Below are 21,870 nucleotides of genomic sequence, written 5' to 3' on the forward strand. Positions count from 1 at the left end.
ACATGGAAATGCATCACTAAACAATATGAAGTAAACTTAACCTGTGTGTCCTGGCCAGTCAGGATCAGTTACTGCATTTTTCTGTTCCCAAAAAGGCAGGAACAGTATGTGTATTATTTGTAGAGAGGAAGAGCAGAAAATGGTATTTTATAGTTAAGCTGCCTGTTTGCATCATGGCCTGTACATGTGTGAGAGCTGATGTTTGCTGCTGTTGCTTTAGATTTTTCTGTAGCACCTGCATGCTCAATTTGCTTTCTGGCCTTCTGGTTTTTACCGGTTTTGACAAAGAGTACATGGATAATTGTTAAAATAGAAATTAGCACAACACTTAGGGGTGTTTTTATTTCTGAATTTTACAAAATTGCTACATATTTACATATTCAGGTTTTCTTAGGTAGTGATATCCTCCTGCGTATTGGTAATGCTCTTACAGCGACAGTGCTTTGAACTGTCACTTCATCCCACTTGAAGTTAATTACTCAAAAACTAGGGGGGTTTATATATATTTTTTTTAACCAGTTTCCTATCAAGCATCTCCCTCTGCCGAGGATGTCACTGTGAGGTAGGAATAACTGCAGCCAAGTGAAGAGCAGAGCAGTTGAGCCTTTGATCATGTGGAAATGCAAGCGTGTGTCGGAGTTTGCGGCAGCGCGTCCCCACCAGCTTACGCCGCCGTGTTCCCCGGGTCCCTGGCTTGGGGAGATTTGGGAAGTCCTTAGCAGGCTTGGCAGTAAAACCCAAATATCCTCTCAAGCCCCAGAGTGCTTTAAGTCTTTGCTCAGACTGCTTAGTAGGCACAGAAGGAGGGAGATAATATATTTTTAGCTTTCAAATTCAAAGAAACCTTTCAATTAAAGGAATTCTTGACAATTTTAAATGCTCTGTTCTTGCTGTGTTTGTACCAGATGATGAGGAGTGGGGTGGTTTTGATTTTTTTTCTTTTGGAGTGGAGGAAAACCTATCCTCTTTAATTTATATTGTGGCAGTTTAAAGCATCAAATGGCATACTCTGTATTTCCTGTTCTCTGTAGTTTCTTTGAAAGAATTAGAAAAACAGGACTCTTATCCTGTGGTGTTGTGAGTAGGACACTGAATATACCAGAAGGTTGCTTTCAAAATAATTGCAGTGGATGATCTGATTTTTGTGATTTCGTAACTCGTTACCTACAAAGTTGTACAGGGCATGTGAAGATTTTTCCTGCTATTGGGGGCAATGAAACACAAAACTTGAAATAGTTTATATAAATATATATATATATATTTTTTTAAAGAGAAAATAAGTGTCACAGTGCAAGAGAGAAATCTATAATGTGAAAGAACATGGGATCATAGGGTAATTCAGATTGGGATTGTTCTTTGGAGGACACCTAGCCCAGCCTCCTGCTCAGGCCGGGTTGGCTGTGAGCCTGTGATACCTATATCCAAGAGTGTGTAATCATGGAATACTTGAGTATTGCATGATCTCTGTGGAGTGTCTGCATTTCATCTAGTGCAGCTTTCTACTTCACATTGAGGGATCTGACCCACAAGGCTGCATTTATATTCTTTACATTTTAAAATGTGTCTTACAAAGGCTTCAGGTGATTTTTTTTTCCTCAAGATTTGGATTCTGTGTGATCAGAACTCAAGCCAGTACAGAGTGCAGCGAATATCTCCTTGGACTGTGTTCTGGGATTATATGTAGAATAGAAAAGTATTCATATTTTTTGTTGGTGCCAACAATGGCTTCCTTGCAGATATTTTTTTCCTGAAAAGATTTATTAAGTTTAATAGTTACTATGAAATACTTGTGTCTCATTCTGCAAAGAATTGAAAGAGGTCTTTTTTTCTACTGGCATTTGAAACGCAGAAAAAAGTGACTACTACAACAGAATTTTATTAATGAATGATTTACACTGGTTCCAGCTGTGACCATGTGATTAGTCCTTCACTGAGCAACAATGGGTATTTTCTTTCTGCTTTTATTTAATTTCCAAGAATGTGTCATCTGTTACGTTAACTGCTGCCAGTATACCCCGTATAAACTGGTATTTTTTATTTCCCTGAAGCATAAGATGAATACCCACCCATATCCTTCTGGAACTAGAGTTTAAAATGAATTGGGAATTTTATTGACTATATCTGATTCAGCAAGCCAAAATCATAAAAGTTAAAATATTTATTAAATGCGCTAGACTGTAAGATGCCTTGCTCCCTGGTAGTGCAAAAGATAGATATTTTCACTTTTAAAATTCTATCTTAATATTTTATTACAGCAATACAACGTGTTATAGAGGTGGACAAGCCTGCAGATTGAAATGTGGATAGTCCAGATTGTTCCTTTCCCTCGACCATATGGTGTAGTTCTAAAAGCCTTTTGTACGCTGTCTGTTCAGTTAATTGTAAACTCTGTCTTTAACGTACCTTAAAAATGAGATATATGTGAACTAAAAGTCAGCATATCCTCTGGTAAGTAAAGTTTGCTCAAATAAATCTAAATTCACAGTCCTGGTCTCTTGGTAGATTTTCTTTCTGGGTGAATTTGAAAGTCTTTCACCGTTTCTTGGTAACGAATGCGAAGCCTGTGTGTGTGGAGAGACAGGTTTTTCCATTTCCTCCTCGGGAAGGGGGGGAGATTTGAGGATATAATGAACATTTCATAATATTTTTGCTTGGCAGACAGCTCTGCCAGTGGGTGATGTGCAGGAACATCGAAGATTTCTGACAGATGGATGGTAGGACTGCTAATACACCTACACACGCTTCGGCGTCTGATGTTCCCGGTGTCGCTCTGATGCCCAAGAACCTCGTGCTCGAGCTCTGGTCTGGTGGTGCCCAGTGAGGGGCTTCAGAAGAGCAGAACCAAGCTTCACTTAGATTTTCATGCACCACAGAGAGGGGTAATTTATTATACTCCTCACAAAGCATTTATTATGGAGGCAAATGGGTTTTTAACGTAATAAAGAGTTAAAAAATTCATTGTTAGGGAGTTTCAGAAGCAGTTTTATCTTATATTCTTTCACCATAAACTATTTGGGAAAAGTGACTCTTTAGAATGCAGATAGGGTTGATATATCTAAAGAGGAGAATACAAAAGAGTAGGAGTCTTACTGAAACTAATTTTCTGTGGGTTCTAACCTGATTTTAAGCATTGGAGAGTGTTTGCTCTGTGGCAGTTTGTGTGACTTTGCAGATAAGAATCCACCAAAATTTAAAAAAATAAAGGAAAAGCCAAAACATTGGCAATCAAGCAAGAAGTAAATGACAGTAGTGGAGAGTGAGATTAATGTGCTGAGAAGCCTCTCATGATGAGACTTACTGATCTCTGCTGCATATCTGAAGTTTTTGCAGGATTTCAGATCGTTCTCTCAGTGGCTGAATGCAGACAAATTGGTTACCTTAGTGGATATTAAAAAAAAAAAATCCCCCTTTTTGTGCCTACAGAGGTTAAATAATGCCTGACTTTTGTACATGCAGAAATTGAGAAAATTTTAGCAAGTCATCTCAAAATGGAAACAAATAGTCACAAATAGCATATTTATCTCTATGCTTGTTCTGAAATAATGTAAAAATTGTGAATTTAAATAATGTGCTGGCAACTAAACAGCGGAAAGCTGTTGGAAAAATCTTAATTTTCCTTAAACTGATTTTTCATACTCCTAGTCCTAGAGAATCACAGAATGGTTTGGTTTGGAAGGGACATCCTTCCAACCCAGGGATACCTGGGTGCTCTAAGCCTTGTCCAGCCTGGCCTTGGACCCTTCCAGGGATCCAGGGGCAGCCACAGCTGCTCTGGGCACCCTCTGCTGGGGTCTCCTCACCCTCACAGGGCAGAATTCCTTCCCAGTATCCCATCTAACCCTGTCTTCTGTCCATGAGAAGCCATTGTCCCTCCTCTCTTGGAGCCCCTTTAAGCACTGGAAGGGGCTCTGAGCTCTCTCCTGAGCCTTTTCCTCCCAAGGTTTAACACCCCCAGCACTCTCGGGCTGTCAGGATAAAATACTTTGTATGGCAGGTTCTTCTGAAGGGTCACCTTTAAGGGGTGATGAAAAAGGAGTAGATGGGGTTTGTGTGCTGCAGAGGCAGATACAGATCCTGCTCAGCTGCAATGTGTCTGGGGAATGCTGTATCCACTGACCAGCAAATCCCATGAACAAGTAGCATTTGGTACTTTTCTGGCTGTAGCATGAAATAAGTGGGAGCAAGAAAGTGTCTGTGGGCAGAGCTTCTGCGTCTTGCAATTCAAGTAGTTCAGAAGCTTTAAAGTGCAAGAAGTCACATGTAATGCTTAAGGAATCCAGCTGTAATTTTGAGAGCTGAAGGAGAAAACGGTGGCTGAACATTTATTGCAGCCTCCATATGATGAGAACGAGTTCTCAGAGCCTGCAAGATGCTGCTTGCAGTGTGTATGAATAACAGAGCTACCTATTTTTACTGTGCACTGGCAAGTGTAGGCTCACTTCATTAGAGCAAGCAGTACAAACAAGATGTGCTAGCTTGTGTGGTTTAAAAAAAAGTCTAATTTAACTTTTCATGCTGATTCTATAATAAGATAAATCAAGTCACAGAAAAATCATATGACTTCAAAAACATTTTACAGTTGTTTTGTCAAAAAAGCTTTTATCAACTTGTATTTTAATGTAAGTTTCTATAACTTCAGTTGTCTCCATGTCCATTCAGAAACATTTGTTGTGCCACCTTAGTTTACAAAACATCAGAGATGGCCGCTTTTATAGAGGACAGATTTGTTAAATTTGTTGAAATAGGGAAGTGAAACTGGCAATTAGACAGGTAAAATAAAGGAAGAGAACTGTGAAGCTTTTGCTTCTGAAACACTGAAGAAATGACTGTATTCAAATTGGAGGTTTTCTAATGAGGAATATAGCAGAATGGGCAAAGAGAAGAGTGTTTGATTTTGTGGACTGTCAGATGGAGGATATGTTCATACACAGGTTGGAAGTGAGACTAGTTTGAGACAGGAAAAATTGGTATGTGACCCATCTAGGTAGTAGCTGATGTGCTGTTTGTAAGTAAATCCTCTGTTTTGTCATTAAAAAAATTAAAGAAGAAGAAAAAGGTGATGTAGGATTAAGGAAAGGAAAGTGCAACATGAAGTAATGAAAAGAAGCTAAAGAGTAGGGAAGAACTTAAGAATTGTTAAGAAACATAAGTGAAAAGAGGAAATCAGGGATTCAGTTTTTTTGAGAAACAGTTCATATGGTTTCAAGAAGTGTGGATTTTCCTTTTGAAGATGGAATTCATGAGCTATCCAGATGAAGAGGATACAATTTGGTCTCATTTTCATAACGAAATAATGGAAGTACAATCTGGGTAAAAGATGTATTTGTCTGTATTTTCTTAGAAAGGATGATGCTAACCGTAGATTAATGCTGTTTTTCAGAATATTTTTCTCACGTGTGGCAAAGTGTCAAGTAAAGTCCTGCTGGTTTGAAAGAGAATGTATATTGTGGTGGTTGGGAATAGGGACATACAAGTCACTGCTCCTTTTTTCTGCAACTTGATTTTACTGTAAAACTACTGTTGGGAAATAGTGCAAATCACAATTTTTAATTCAGGTTTTCTCATCTGTAAAGCAGAGATAACAATACCTACCTACCTCACAGGAGTCTTGCGAGGTTTAATTAATGTTTGTTAAGCTCTTCAGCATTTTTGGATAAAAGCAGATAAATTAAACCTCTTGTTGTTAATAATGGGAAAACCCCAGGCAGAAGGTGTAGTATGATTTTGGGGTTGGAGGGAGGAGATAGAATAATTACAGTTTGTTGTTTCAAGCATATTTAGACAGAACAATTGACAATGTTTGGTTAGAAGTTATATTATTAGTTCTGTGTAAGAATCCAAGCTTTTTCTTACAAATTGCTAGTAATTTGAGCTTATACACAGTGTTTTGTTTTGTTTTAGAATCATAATATGGTTTAGGTTGCGAGGGACCTTAAAAGTGATGTAGTTGCAACCCCCTGCCATGGGCAGGGACACCTTTCACTATCCCAGGTTGCTCCAAGCCCCATCCAAGCTGGCTATGGACGCTTCAAGGCTTGGGACATGTTCATACAGATTAGGACTCCTTTGGCTTTGCAAAGTTGAATTAATCATCTATATTCCATTTTTGCTTCCACTGTAAGGTAAATGCCTTCTAGTCTGGCTGTATATTTACAAAACCAAACCAAGTATTTCTCTGTCATCAAACACTGTGTCAAGGTTTCTAGGACTAAAGTGTGGTATTTAGAGGCTGTGGGCTTTGGAATAACAAGTCAGTAGGCAACAGTAGTAAGAAACACATGAAGTTCTGTATATGCATGAATGGGTTTCTGCAGTGTAATTTAAGCAACCCTGTAATATGGTCAGGAGGCAATTTTTTTGAGAAAATCATTGACAAAAGTAATTAAGTGAAATAGTGTTGAATGATAAGAAAATCAGTGGGGGATTAACCTTGCTAAAGCTTGTTTCTGAAGCTTTTTTCCCTATTCAGATAGGATATAGTCAAAGTAACCATTCTAGTAACAGTCAAAGGAAACGCTGTGTGTATTCCCCAGCACGTTTCTTAGAATCCACTGTGCCTGTAGACTCCAACTTTACAAACGTAGTGGTGTGTCAGCAACATCCCAGGTGTCATTATAAATGCCAGCAGCATGTAAGTGGTATTTGTAAATAAGCCCGAACAAGTGAAATGGTCTGTGTTAGTCAACCATTCTGCACCTTGGATACATTGAAGGCTGATGCTTGGTTGAGTAGCTAAACTAAATATCAAGTGGTGTTACACAGCTTGAAAAGAAACTCAGCTCTAAAGAGAAAAAGCAGACTTTTTTTCTTTCTAAGTCATTCTGTTAATGCCCAAGAAGATGTTTCCGTGAGTGTTAAGAAACCAACTGTCTATAGACTCTAGGAAAAATGGTTTATGGATCTCTCTTGCCCATGCTCATTCAGAGCTTCAATGGGGAGGCAGAGTGCTGCAGCTCTGAAGAGTAGCTTGAATCATCTTGCATGAATATTGCTCTCTCCAAGGATATTGGCATGCAAAACAGATTCTGTTCATCTTAGAGGATGTTGAATGCACCTCACACATGGCTTCATAACCACTTTGAGATGAACAGGCAGAGTTTGGATTACGTTCTTGTCAGTGGAAGCAAGTGTGTGTGATCAATGCAGATAGGTGGAAATAATTCCCTTTTCTCAGAGCATTTGCATGGTATTGCTTATTTTGGGCACTCCATCTGAGTTTTTTTCCACATGTATATTTTCTGAAGGGAACTTATTATTTTCCTTCTTCTCCTTTCCCTTCCCTCATAATTATATTTTATCTTTGGTGGTCAAAGGGGGAAGAGTGTCTTCCAGATTTGTTTCTGCCTTAAATGTGGGCCTAAATCAGTTTCATAAGCACCTTCAAGTATCTATCACGTACAAAGCTTTGTGGGATTAGTCTCTGCTTAAACACTGATGGGAAAATGGGATCTGAAAATATTCAGAAAGTACAGAGTGAATGATGCTGATCTAAGGCCTGTGTAATACCTCTCTTGGCCTCAGATCCACTGAATGAAAGTGATTTTTGAAAACCACAGCATAAATAGGTGATTTAAATATAGATTTAATGCCATCTCTGTAACCAAAGCACCTCCAAATCTCTAGTCTAACCTTACTCTTCAGTCTGAAGCCATTCCCTATGTCCTGTCCCTCCAAGCCCATGTCCCAAGAACCTCTCCAGCTCTCCTGAAGCCCCTTTAGGCACCAGAAGGGGCTCTGAGCTCTCCCCAAGGCCTTCTCTTCTCCAGGTGAGCACCACCAGCTCTCCCAGCCTGGCTCCAGAGCTGTGGGGCTCCAGCCCTTGGAGCATCCTCATGAATTCATTTAGATCCACTCAAACAGGTCCAGGTACATGGAAATTAACCAGAAGTTTCAGCTGTAGCATTGCTGTGAGCCTGACTGCCTGTGGAACACTGTTTTGAGGTAACACTGCCCCGATTACAGAGGTTTTCCCAAACTGTCCATACGATGTTGTTCTCCAGGCCTCCAAGAGCTGCTTATGGCTGCTGTGAATGCTTAACTGGGGGTATTGCCAAAAATTTCCCAATGGCCAGAGTAACTGCACAGCTCTGATGCCTTTAGTAGGAGTCAGAACAGATCTTTAACTTGCTGGCAGAGGCTGTGATATTTGTGGCTTTGAAATGAAGAAGTGGGAATATTAAGCACAGACCTTGCGTGTGTGAGGTGTGAGCGGTTTCTTGCATTGCCTTGTAATGGTATTTCTGGGATTTTTATCAGCAGTGTCAGCAAGAGCACCTACTAATAGCCAGCTAAACTTTAAATAGTTTGTCTCTTCCAGTAATGACCTTAAAATAGTTCCTTCAGCTCTGAGCCCTTCAGTGAATATGTTTTGTTCTCTGCTCCCCCGTAGTCATGGCCATTATAAACCATACTTAATGTTCCTGACCTCCCAGTCCTGGAAGTGTCCAAGGCCAGGCTGGGTGGGGTGTGGAGCTGTCTGCTCTAGTGTAAGGTGTCCTTGCCTGCAGGGTTGGAACAAGATGACCTTTAAGGTCTCTTCAAACCCAAACTATTCGGTGATTCTTAGTGTTGTACCAGTGTGTGGAGGGAGTGTTCCAGTTTCTGTGCTGGTACAAGTGGAAGGAGCTGGTAAGTGACAGCATAATTTTGGTTTTGTTGAGCAGGATGTTTTATTTCGATAAGGATTTTCAGGTTTTGAAGAAAAGTTTTGTGAGTGTGGCCAGTTGCTCAAGCACAGTAAATGATTTTCAGATAGGTTTTAAATGATTCTCTAGTGACCCTAAAGCTGAAAACCTAAGTGAGTTGTACTGATACATTCATGATTTATAATGAAGTAAAATAAAAAAAAAAGTCCCTGTTTTTAATTCTTTTTGTTAAAGACTACAGTGCTGTTTGTGGGTTGTAGCCAGATTTTCTTATGTGCAATAAAAGCCAAGTTTTTAAGGCCCAGGCTTTTTTGAGCATGATGATTTTTAATGGCACTTTTCAGCCATCTGAGAAACTTCAAGGAAAAAATTTACATCTTGATGTCCTCTCTGAGTGTCCTTGCCTTGCTTTATCTGTGGCACTGTTAAAAAGGGCCACGCACTTGTTTCATGTCTGTTAGGGTCTCCCCCAGACATGAATATTTATTCGCTTTGCAGTATCTGTTTTGAAAACATCAGCTCAGAACCTAAACTTGTTTACAAAACAACCAAAATAACCTTCCAAAACAGATTGTTTTGAGATGCTTGTGTATCGCTTTTATTCATGGAAAACAAATATTTCCTGCAATGCTCACCATTTCAATTGGCAGATGATACCAGACATGTTTATTTAACTCGTGTCAGTGTTTTTCAGCTTTCTGCAATGTGTGTATCCATAGATACTTCCCAGTGGAGGAGGCAGACCCCTTAACTTTCTGATACTTGTGAAGTAAAATAAAATGTATGAATACGCTTTTCTTCATTGCTTTAAGCCAATCCTTGAAGTAATTTGCAAGCTCTGCACACAAGAGGATAGAAACAAGTGACTTAAGTCATTAAATTTGCTATTCTTGGGTCAGCAGAGATGCTGGGGAACACTTGCAGTGAGCTGTCAGAAAGCATTTTGGCCAGAAACTGGAGCCTTTAATATTTCTAGAGCCCTTTCAGAGGGCTTAGTCAAAGCCTGCTAGGGAAATTATTTACAGGAAACAGGGTGCTGCACCACTAAATCAAATTGGCAACTCCTATTGTGCTGGATTTATAAATTGGTGTGGGTAACATGTCATCTGCACGTCAAGTTAGAAATAAGATATAAATATTGTTAACATGGAAAAATATGTTTAGTGCTGTATGAAGCCCTCATTCAGTATTGTGTGATGTTTGCTATTGACTCTGAGAGCTTTTGAGGGGTTTCTAAAAGCCCTAATGTGGTGCTGGCTGCACAGAAGTTAATGAGAGGTATTTCTGTTCTTATGGCTTCAGAGCATGAAGCCCTGGTTCAGCTTTCTCTTGAGCTGAAAAGAATTGGGCAAGTGAAAGACCAGAAAATTTCATCTGTTGAATTTTAGTACTTAATATTCAAAACTGAGGGCTTTTTTGTACAAGTAACATTTCAGCCTTAAAGTTACTTAGAGGATCATGCCCACATTGCTGTAGGGATCCAGTACTTAAATGTTGCATCTCATAAACTAACAATAACTTGATAATTTATTCTCTTCCCTTGATATTAAAGATTTCATAGGTTGGCAAAATCCTCATGATTGCCCTTTTTATGTTCCTTTAGTTGCAGGTCTTAAGGTGAAAAACATGGCAGGTATACTTGGCTCCCCTTTTGAAGTCCATTTTCCATCATGGTTGAAATAAATTTTGAAGTAATTTTACTGAAATGTCCTGTGAACTTTGCATCACAGGATGGTTTGGGTTGGAAGAGACCTTAAAGCTCATCCTGTTCCCAGCTCCTGCTGTGGGCAGGGCACGTTCCACCATCCCAGGTTGTTCCAAGCCCTGTCCAGCCCAGCATTGGACACTTCCAGGGATCCAGGGCAGCCACAGCTTCTCTGAGCACCCTGTGTCAGGCCCTCACCGGGAAGAATTTTGTCCTCATATCTCATCTAACCCTCTCAGTGTGAAGCCATTCCCTGGCTCCTGTCCCTCCATCCCTTGTCCCCAGTCCCTCTCCAGCTCTCCTGGAGCCCCTTTAGGCTCTGGCAGCCTTCTCTTCTCCAGGGGAACACCCCCAGCTCTCCCAGCCTGGCTTTACCAAGCCCACATCCCTCTTGCACTGGGGACCCCAGAGCTGGATGCAGCTCTGCAGTTGGGATCTCAGGGGAGCAGAGGGGCAGCCATCCCCTCCCTCGACCTGCTGTCTCCATGGCCTTGGATGCAGCTCAGGACAGAGTTGGCTTTCTGGCCACCTGCCCTGCAAATTGCTCCTGTGTTTGGGTCCCCTCCCTGATTTCACAGCTGAACTCCATTTGACAGTGGATCTCGTTGCACCCTTTTCATGGACTCAAGGTGTGACTGAAGAAGCAGATCCTTTCATCACATATTCAAGGGATACCTTCTGACTGCAAAAGAAGTCTGGCTTGTGCCCACTCAAGTGTTGCTGCCAAACATCTCAGGCTACCAAGCCTAATGTTGAAATTAACTCTTGCAATTCCAGCTTTTTATAAGAGCAGTTTAATTCCTCAGTCCCAAGTTCTATTGACACAAGAGTGATTTGGTCTTCGTTTATTATTTTGCTACTTCAAATTTGCTGAGGAAAACAAATCAACTTTTTGATGTGGGTTGATTTTTATTACCTCACAGAGTGACTAATGATGGCTTCTAGCAAATGCTTTGTCTTTTAATCAATTGGCTAATATGCACTGTAGACTGTGACTTTCAAATAAAATTAGTTAAAATATTTGTGACTTTTTAAAAATGAATACATATGGTCTTTAAACTGGCCATGAACGCACATTGTAATTCTTACCTTCTGTACAGAAACTGGTCTGAAGCTCAGAGCGTGTGGAGCACATTTCTCATCATATTCCTAATAAATCGGAGGAATTTCAAAATGCCAGCCCATTATTACCAGATTGGGACTTTTTCTATAATAGGGAACTAGCAACTAATATGTCTCCTGTCAAGTTTAAAAATAGTGCTACATCTCCCATTACCACACCTATTAGTTCCCTCTCCTCTCGGAGATACTCTAAATCAAGGATCCTTCATCTATTTAAACCTAATGTAAGCCTTCAGCATCATCAGTGCTATCAAATTTATAGTCATAGGTGCAGCACTGGAAATGTTGAGTCCTGTAACCTGTGTTGATCCTTCATGTGCTGTAAACACACTGCAAATAAGTTGGATAAAGTCAACATATCATTTAACAACTTTAGCAGTCTGTTAAAATCAGTTTTCATTTTTCTAGGCTTCTGAATTACATGGCAAATGGGAGCTTATAATTAACTGTTAAATCAGAATAACTAATTTTCTCTCAGATCCAATTGCAAACCTGGCATACTCTTATGAGAGGTTATACTCTCATATTAGAGCTGTATTTTTTTTTATTTTGCCTTGTTTAAAAAAATCCTGTTAGTGGTGGAAGAGCTCCTCAAAATAATGTAAAACTTTTTGCGAAGATAATTATTTAATATCTTCTGCTCTGCAGCATACTCATGTCAACTTCTATAAATCTATGTGGATCATTAAAGGGAGGAGACAGAGGAACAAAGCCTGTGGAAGAGTTAATTTGGTTTGTTGGTGATGGGTGGTGGTGGCTATGATTGTTTTCTTGGCAGAGGATGGCCCTGGTTCTCCATCACACCTTCTGTATCTTTCCCCCTTCTATCTTGCTTTTCTTTGGAGGAAAATTTTATCCTAATTAAATATTAACAATGCTTAATTTGCCCTTGTAAAACTGAATTTGTGAGGGTAGTTTACAAAGTACTGAGTATCCCTCATGCCCTGTCCTGAGTAGTATTTAGTCCCATGCATACAATTTAGGAGGTCAATTAGACACAAAGAAAGCAAGTTGCATATTGTAATTGCCATTCCAAGTGTACTGAGGGATCAGCACATCAATCAGGGAAATTTCCCTGAAATATATCTTTGGAGTGCTGTGCTCCATGGGGGCATGGAGGCTTCCCCACAGAGGTAGCTTTGACTGTTGTGGTTTTGAGTTAACCATAAATGTGATGCACAGATGTCTTTCTCCACTGGAAAAAAAAGTATAAATTGCAATAATTTATTCAGTATAGATTAAGATCTTCAAAGACGTTGATTGAGGATGGCTAGAAGTATAGATGCAGAATATTTATGATAGTCTCAGACTGTGTTGGGGAAGAAGGTAAAAGGAAAATTCTGGGGATTAATTTTTTTTGCTTTTCTGTAGCTGGAACAAAACCAAATTTAATTTACAACAGAAAATTATGACGGTCATTAGTGCCTTTGCCTAGATAAAATAGTAAAACAGTTTAAATTTTGAGTTTTAAAATGTGTACACTGCATATACATTAACATCTTTTTCCTAAGGATTTATAGCAATATTGTTAACTTAGCATTCACAGGATAGTGTGCAGAGTTTACAGCATGTTACTTTCTAAATGCATAAACTCTGAAAGGAGCCTTAATTGTCTCTTGTGTCAGGGTGTCTCTGGATTGATAGCCATGGGACATCTTAAAAATCTTACAATTCCTGCTGCTCCATCTCAGGGTTGAAAACACAGACATAAGAATTGAACCTGGAAGTTCTCACAATACGATTAAGATCAAACCAGTTCTTTAAAAATTATGTTGTTCGCAATTCTGATTGCATCATAGAATCACAGAAAGGTTTGGGTCGGAAGGGACCTTGAGCCTCATCCAATCCCACCCTCTTCCATGGGCAGGGACACATTCCACTGTCCCAGGGTGCTCCAAGCCCCATCCAGCCTGGCCTTGGACACTTCCAGAGATCCAGGGGCAGCCACAGCTGCTCTGGACACCCTGTGCCAGGGCCTGCCCACCATGACAGGGAAGGATTTCCTCCCAGTTTCTAATGTAAACCCATCTTCCTTCAGTTTAAAACCATTCTCCTCGTTCTGTCACTCCATGCCCTTGCATGTGTAGCTCATAAGTACGGTAAAAATGAGATGTGGTATTTTAGCGAAACCAAAGCAGGCCAGGAAATCCATGCAGGTTTCATTCCTTGCTGCCTCCAGGTAATGGTAAGTTTTGGTGTTCTGTAGGTGTTTGCAGCTCTCAGGTTGTGTACATAGTCCAGACTGTGGTTTATGGGTGTCACCAGTAAATTAATGTTACTGCTGCTCAGCCATCCAAATACAGGTGAACAATTTTGGTCTACCACATTCTCAAAAGAAGTGGAGGTTTTCTTGCTTTTTCCAGTTGGTTTATATAAAAGATAAATTGTCATTCTCGCTTATGCAGTTTAGTAATGACAAACCTCAGAACTGGTACTTTTGGGTGATCTAAATACAAGTTAAATTTTGGTTAAACATTGAGATGTGATTGTGTTTAAGGTACAGCTTTGGGGTTTCGGTGAGTCACTGTCGTGAGTGGGAGGGCAATGCAGGCTCTTTCAATCTCTGGGTGTGTATTTACAGCACATCCCAATTTCAGGTAGGGATGGGAAGGAGAAGGGACAGAGGAGGAAAGGTGAGGACTCTCAAAAGTCCTTTGGAAAATCACATTTTATTGCAGTGTGGAACATGGAAATTTTTTGCCTGTCTCAGCCATCGCAGCGAGCTTCTGTGAAACCATCAAAGGTTTAAGTGTGTTGATGTCCACAGGTTGTACCTGGTGGGTTTTGCAGTGGGTTGAGTTACGACACTCTGAACCACGTGTGCTCGGATACGGCGGCGGAATAAATTTCTCATATGTGTGGGACTGTGACGGTTAAAACAATCATTACTGAAACCATATACCTTATTTCCTGTAACTAATAGCAGATCTCTACCTGTGGAATATATTAACAATTATTCCTTTGGGTTTGGATGGTTGCTCAGCTGTTTTGTTGGACAGATATTTAGACGTGGTCTGTAATTTATGTTGTCTGAGTACGTCAATGAACAGAGCTAATTATGGCTTCCTGATGTGAGCTGTGCTGATGTTTGTGAAACCACACTTCTGCATATAAGAGTGAATGTGTGTTCTTTAATAAATTGTGGAAAATGATGGGTTTTCTCTGCCTAGGTTGGTTAACAAAAATACCTAAGTTGGCCTTCACCTAGAGTTTAAAAAGAAGCCATGGTTTTGTGTCTGGTTGAACAGTTAATCCTTCCATGCCTTTAAAGATAATTTTTATTTATTACTCTGTGCAGTACTCAGATTTCCTTTTAAAAGGAAATTACTGGTTCAAACAGCAGTGGCTCTTTCAGGGACTCCATCACTTGCCATGTTTCAGTGTGGGGTAGAGCTGCAGCAAGTGACAAAAGTCCTGGCTGAATGTCACCATGAGCTTCTGGCTTTGAGACAGCACCTAATTACCCACCTACACTTCTCAGTACTTCAATATACCTCTGTATTAGTCATGTCGTTTGGACACTGTTAGCACTTTGAAGGATTTTTTTTTTTTTCAGATGTGTAATGTGTATCCTGAGGAATGTGCTGCTCTGTATGGTAAAGACAGAGTAGGAAATTTTCAAAGGAAAGGATCCTGCAGCCGTGTGGATGGGGTTGAGCTGTTTGAGGAACACCCAGGATTGCTGGCTCCAGAGAGGAAATACTGTAATGAGAAAGGGGAAGCAGTTCTGTTTTTCTAATATTTGTTGTTTTCTTTGAAATGGGGAAAAGAATACCTGGAGTGATTTATATTTAATTGAGGATTGCATTCCATCAGATATGGTGAATGTTCTCAGGCCATTTATCAGCTGTGTCTTTTGGAGACCTCTGAGGAGTTTATGGTACATATTTACCTTAACTTGGCTGGGTCAAGGGAAATAAAGCAAAAATAATAGCTGTTATTTTTGTATGTGAACAAAACTGGAAGTCATGTGGGTGAAATATGAGCCAAACGACCGTGTCCTACCTCCTCTGTGTCTTTCTAAGTACAAGAAATTATTAGTTATATGTAATATAATTTCCTTAGCATTATCAGTGTATCTTTTAAAAACAGAAGATTTATTGACTTTTAAGTTGCTTCATCTAACTCAAGCCCTGAAGTGAATGTGACATATATTGTACTGCCATTATCCTTTAGTAGTATCTTATGTCGGTAGCATCTTATTTTGAAAAAACAAACGACAAAAAGGAATAAAATAAACCACATACTGCTTCTTAAATAACATTATAACATTTTTTCTGAATTGAATTTGGTGTATATTGCTGGTAATGTACAGAGATCACACAACAACAGAATCCTACAAGTGCTAGTGAGGATTTCCATAAGCAGTACCTACATTTTTTTGGAGCGAGTGAGTTTTGTAAGAAAACCTTTGAGCTTTAGGTCGTCTCTGAAAAAAAATGTGTCATTGCTGATTGTCACCCTCATGGGCTGCTGCCACGGGGTCTATGAGTGTTATTGTGAAGAATTACATATCAAGAGCTATCTTAACACCCACTCCACGACACATCCACGATTCAACCCAGTTTCCCAATGTAAATAGCCAAAGGGAGTTTATTGTATAGTAATGCTGGTGTATTGCAGTTCCCCTAATAGATCTAAAGGTAGGTAAATGCAGAATAATGAAGTAAATGTCAGGGTCTTTAAGCAGGAGGAAACACGAGGACTGAGCAATCTCTTACCGTCAGCATGTACAGTCATTCTCTGTTCCCGTGAGGGATGTACAGTGAAAACTGGTGCAAAATAAAACCAAAGAGCACAGTGTGGGTTCAGCTAAACCTGGTGATAAAACCAGTTTCAGAACTAGTCTGGTGAAGTGTGATCTGATCAGATGCTTCATGAACAAATTGCTTTATTAGTGATACTGCTAATGATTTGTAAATTAGTTGCAAGCCTCCCCGAGTGACTGACTCAGTGGCATTTACCAACTTTTTCACACACCCCGTTTTTAGGGGCTGAATTTATAAAACGCTTCCCTTTAGTCCTTTGAATTAAATTTTCGGTGGCATTTGATGACAAGCATAGCATGATTAATTACAAATTGTTCTTTAGGTGAATAGTGCAGATTCTAAGCCACAGCTTGTGTTTTTATAGCAGTTATTACCCTGCAGGCTCCAAAAGGGCTTTGGAGGAGAGAGTATGATTTTGGTTACATCATTGTAAATTCAGAAAACGTCAGTGATCTCAAAAGTGTGATTTTTTTGAAATTAGGTCAGTGGAAAAGAGATCAGAAACTGCTTTGCTACCTGAAAAGAAGCAAGCTCCAAAATGGAGTGAAGTATCTGCTTCCAGATGGCTTTCCTTTTGGTTTGCAAAGAACGTATTTATTAAAACAAGTAATTTATTTGAAATATTATGGAGGAGTGAATAATAGAGCAAATGATAACCTGAATCCAGGCTGGATTAGGACAAGAAAGTTGGAGCCTGGAATGTTTTTTCTTTTGCTCATTGTTCCATGGTGACCCAGAAGCTCTACATCGCCATTTTGCCTGGCTCCATGGTGGGCCAACAAAAAATAAACCCAAAGGTTTATTATGTTTTGTCTCCCAATTAAATTGATTCAGTGTTTGGATTTTTGTTGCTGGTTAACTGATCTTTTGCCACAGTGCACTTAAAAGGCTTTTTGTTTGTTTTATGCCCTCTGATTACAGAATAAATAATATTTTTAACCTGATCTTGAATCAAATTGAATTTCTCAACTATGGTTGAGATGATTGAGATTTTCAGGACAGTATATAGTTCTCCGTTGAATTCTCATTTCTTGTCACCAGAGGTTTTGATAAGATAAGGATTACAGTCTGAAACCACTAGAAATTGCAGGTCAGGAAACAGGTGTAAGGTCTTGCAATGTACATTGTCAAACACCAGTCTGGAGTAACTGAGTTTAGCAGGGAGTTCATCATTCTTAGGGAGTGTTGAGAGGGAAACCATCAGAGAGGTGTTTGTGGACGGTGAACACCTTTCAGGGTTTTGCTTTCAGCTGTTGTGTGTGGTGGCTTTGCTCGAAGCATGTGAAAAGCAGCTTTTGAGTAGCCCAGGGGTGTGACTCATGAGGGCGATGAGCAATAGTCACCCGGTTTTCATCTGTCCCCTCGCTTTGGGCAGCACGTTCTGCATCCTGTTTGTGAGCAGCTCTGTGGCTTTTTGTCTCAGAGCTTCCTTGAGCCTCCTCTGGTGTTCTCTTCCACCCACTTTGGAGTACTCAGAAGAAATAGGGTGGTTTACATCTCCTGTGGTTGCTGGGGTTGTGATTCCAGCTCCCAGCAATGCAGGAGGGTGTCCTGGGGAATGCCCCACCTGCATCTCCCCTCTGCTGCTCTCTGCCTTTAAATCTCTTACCCAAATCACTGTTACTGGCAACTGTTCTGGCTGAAGTGTGCTTGAATTACTCTTTAATTTTCTCTGCCACCAGGAAAAGGAGAATGAATGAATAACCTACATTCTAAGTTATGGAATAGTTGACTGTATTAGGGAGTTAGTGTGTAAAGTAAAGCTGTTTTTAAATATCGGATTGAAAACAAACCCATAAATTCAAAATACAATGTGTTCCTAAGTCTTGCCCATTTTCATTCATTTAAAATTTGCAGACAGTATCTTTTAAAGGTCAAAATAATCTAGTCATCATAATTTCTAAGTTGCCTTTTCTGAAGTAAATTCATTAATATAATATTAAGGATATATTACAAGGCCTTGCAGTATATTTCTTCTCCTTCCAATATAATTTTAAGTAGTAACAATAACAATAAAGATATGTTTCTAAAGTAAAATACTTCTTTATTTTCGTTTTCAGGTTTCAGGCAGTTCTGAAGTACTTGGAAAATGAGTGTCCTTCTCATTGAACCCTTTTATGGTGGCTCCCACAAACAGCTGATGGATCTTCTCCAGGAAGAGCTACAAGAAGATTGTGTCCTCTGCACACTCCCAGCCAAGAAGTGGCATTGGAAGGCACGGACTTCTGCTCTTTATTTCATGCAAACAGTGCCAACAAGTTCTAATTACAGGTAACCAAGGGATTGAATAATTTCTAAACTCAAATTATGCAGATGCCTTCAACCAGGTCTCTTGAACTCACTCCTTGTGTGTATGCCCGGGTGTACGTGAGAGCAATTAGGGGCTTGCAGTGGGCAGCACAGGTTTTTCTTCTTGGGTATAACTGAGAAATTGCATGTTTTATTTAGAATTTACAGGACTGTTTTGTCTTGCATCTCCAGTCCATGAGAGTCTCTCAATATCGGGGTGCCTGATGTCTGTACAAATATGTGTATCTCTTATTTGAAATTTATCATGTGAGCTCAGTCATTCTGAAAGGTTTAAACTGTTCTTCACAGATTAGGCTGAGAGATGGCATAGATGTGAGCACTGCAAGCTTCCTCACGTGCCCTCCCATGTATCTATTAGCAAATCTGGTTTATCTGTGTTCTGCTCAGGCTGACCTGGAGGATTAAGGGAGCAGTTTTATCTTAATGATGGTCCAGTTCAGTAATGTGCCAGCAACTGTGGGTGTCAATTATACATTTATGTAAGTAGCAAATTTCCATCAGCTAGAACCTGGGCTGATAAAAACGGGCGATTTAGGTCGACAAGATAGCTATCACATGGTGAGAATCAGCCCCTCCAGAGCCAAGCTGTCTCTAAACCCAGCAGTTTTGCTTGGCCTACCTGATCAGATGAGATGTGGCGAGGTGATTGTCTGGAGCAGTGAGATAGAGCTTTGCTCACAGCATGCAGAACGTTGTGTGGGGACTCTGCACCTTCATGGGGGGAGGCTGTTCATGCACAGGGTTCTTTTAGCCCAAGCAGCTTCAGAATGAACTTCAAGAGGACTCTGAGCACACCTGAATGATGTGCTAACAAGTCACAGTTCAGAACTGGGTCTGGTTTTTTTTACTTTGAGAGAGTAGGTGCTTCCTGAGGAAGGAATATAATTTTTCAAGAGTAGATTTGTGCTGTAGAAGGCTGCATTTGCTTACTGTTACCCAGCACAATGTCTAAGCCATCTTGGAACACATATTGTGTAAATGTACACCTTTCCTGTGCCTGCTTTTGGCTCCCATTTAAAATAATCTCCCACCTCAAGCCAAACGTTATAATTAATTTTCCCCGTTTTGTCTTGTGTGAGGCATTTAGTTTCCTCTTGCTTTCTTTTTGCAACAGTTTTGTTTTGGAGGAGTGTACATGACAAACTGTTATGTAAATTTGTCTTGTATCACAACCACATCCTCCAACGCATCACAATGTTATCTGTGTTCCTTCAAGGTCAGCAGCCCAAGCTGTCCAGCACTAACTGCATTAAACTAATCAGACATCACTCATAGACATACACTTCATTAGTTTAACTTACAGTTACATTGACCTAAGATAACTTAACTCCAATTTGTCAAGTAACCCACATCTTGGGGAAAGGGGGAGGGAGCGCTGACAAAAAAAAAAACCCAAAAAAAGCAAAATCCCATAAAAAACCCAACAACCCAACAAAAAAACCTCAACCCAGCAGCCTGAAAACTCACTTGAAGTTAATAAACTTGCAATCTGTCATAGACTTATGTGCAAATACAACCTTTACTGACAGCAAATAAATCTGATCTAACCAATGGAGCATCTTAAGGAGAGGAAAGCATTTTCTTTGCTGGTACTGTTCGGGTTGGAGCAGAGGGAACCAAACAGTCAAAGTTGAAAAAGATGCAATGGTTAAAATAGAATTTGTACCTTGTCCTCGCAGGCAGCATAAAATTTTAGGATCAAGGGCTGATATGGCTGGTGAGAGGAAAACTGATTAGAGGTACCTTCTACTTTACTTGCACATTTTTAATGCTTGTTTTGTAATTGAATGTTTCGATTATTTTATTAAATTGAAAGTATGGGTGCATCACATGCAACCTAGTAAGGATAACTACTCTCTTATTAGAAAACACATTGATTAAAATTAATTTTAATCCTGTTATTTCTAAGCTTTCTAATAACCACTGAAGATCAGCTTCCCAGGTAGCAGTTTGTAAAGACAAAATTCCATTCTAAACTGGCAATACTGCGTGTTTTGAATTGCACATTTAAATATTTCAGCCTTCTTGTGGGGTTGTGGAAAATACCAAATTTGCATTACTTATAATACTGATATTATTTACAGAAAAACCCCCTTTGTTTTATAAGTGCTTTCCATAAATTTGACATTTCGTAAATACCTTGTTTTTATTTGTATATTTAGTAGTGCAGAAAGGTCATGGATATTTCAAGCGCAAACACTTGTGATAACGGAGCTGCCTTACTAAATTTTTATGTTCAAACTGTACTTTATTTCAAGATCCTGGTGTGTGTGAGAAGTAATAATGATGCTGTTGAGTCTGATTTAGATGTATTTTAGACAAGCAGTGTAGATATGTTTTAAGGGATTTAGAGTTCTGTCCATATAAGCTGATTTTTGGGAGCAGAAGGTTTGTTAATTTAAATGTGACACTCAGCAAGTTAAGGAATAGTCTTAAAAAGTGCTTTTGAAACAAAGGATGCAGTGCAGAGCTGTAGATGTTAAATTCAGACGTTCTACAGTGAGCAGAGAGTTTCTGTGATGAACTTGCTAATTGTTTTATCAGAGAACAGACGTGTCCTCCCTGGAGCACAAACGAAAGCTGAGCTGGTAACGAGCAGGGCATTTAATGTTACTTTTGTGAACTGTACGGCCGCTCTCTTGGTGTGCAGGAACATGATGTTCCCAAGAACGTGGAGATCTCCCCGGGATTGTCACAGGGAGAAGGTGTCCTCACCCTCCACAGGGAACACACAGAGCTGTTACAGGAGATAGATCTGACACTCAGTGTTAGATCTGCAGCACTGCCTGGATTTGTATTAATTCCCCAATGCAAAGTCTGCGCTGCATTTCTCCAGAAAAGTTTTGCTTTTCTGTTTCCTTGGCTTTGCTGAGCAATGTGTTAAACCAGCTCATGTTTTCCTTCTTCTCCTGAGAGGAGCATGGGAGCCCTGAGGAGTGGGAAGCCCAAACATGCAGAATCTCTTCAACTTAGAAGGCCAGGAGGAGAATTTAAAGGTGGATCTCTTACCTAGAGATCTTGGAATGATCACATAGATTGATGTGCAGCAGCCACAGACTGAGTTTCAATTGCTGTAGAGTCACAGATGATTTTTCCCTAATTTGAAAGAAGGTGCTTGGATGTTGCGTTGGTACGAGGAGTTTCGTTCTTGTGGTGGCAGTTTCCAAATCACAGCATTTGAAGTGCGCTGAAAAAAGGGAAGAATTACTGTCTGCTTTCTCTAGACAAGGTTTTCAACCATCTGAGAGTTTTGTTAGCAGTTGGTGGGGTATTATCTTCATTCTGTGGATTTGGAAGGTCCAGCAGAGCCTCCTCAGGC

At 39.9% G+C, this 21,870-nt stretch overlaps 1 protein-coding gene across 10 annotated transcripts in view; it reads left to right on the top strand.

Annotated features, from left to right (window-relative positions):
* GTDC1 (glycosyltransferase like domain containing 1) overlaps nucleotides 1–21,870 on the top strand; it is a 274,478-nt gene that overhangs the window by 34,302 nt on the left and 218,306 nt on the right. For all 10 annotated transcript variants that reach the window (XR_012581891.1, XM_074547857.1, XM_074547858.1 and 7 more), the window contains one exon: nucleotides 18,302–18,512. Coding sequence is in view for 9 of the 10 variants with exons in the window: in XM_074547857.1 (XP_074403958.1) it covers nucleotides 18,331–18,512 (182 nt within the window). In the remaining variant the exon portion in view is untranslated. The remainder of the gene's footprint in view (nucleotides 1–18,301; nucleotides 18,513–21,870) is intronic.

The sequence above is a fragment of the Zonotrichia albicollis genome, chromosome 10 (assembly GCF_047830755.1).
Source record: "Zonotrichia albicollis isolate bZonAlb1 chromosome 10, bZonAlb1.hap1, whole genome shotgun sequence".
Lineage (NCBI taxonomy): Eukaryota > Metazoa > Chordata > Aves > Passeriformes > Passerellidae > Zonotrichia > Zonotrichia albicollis.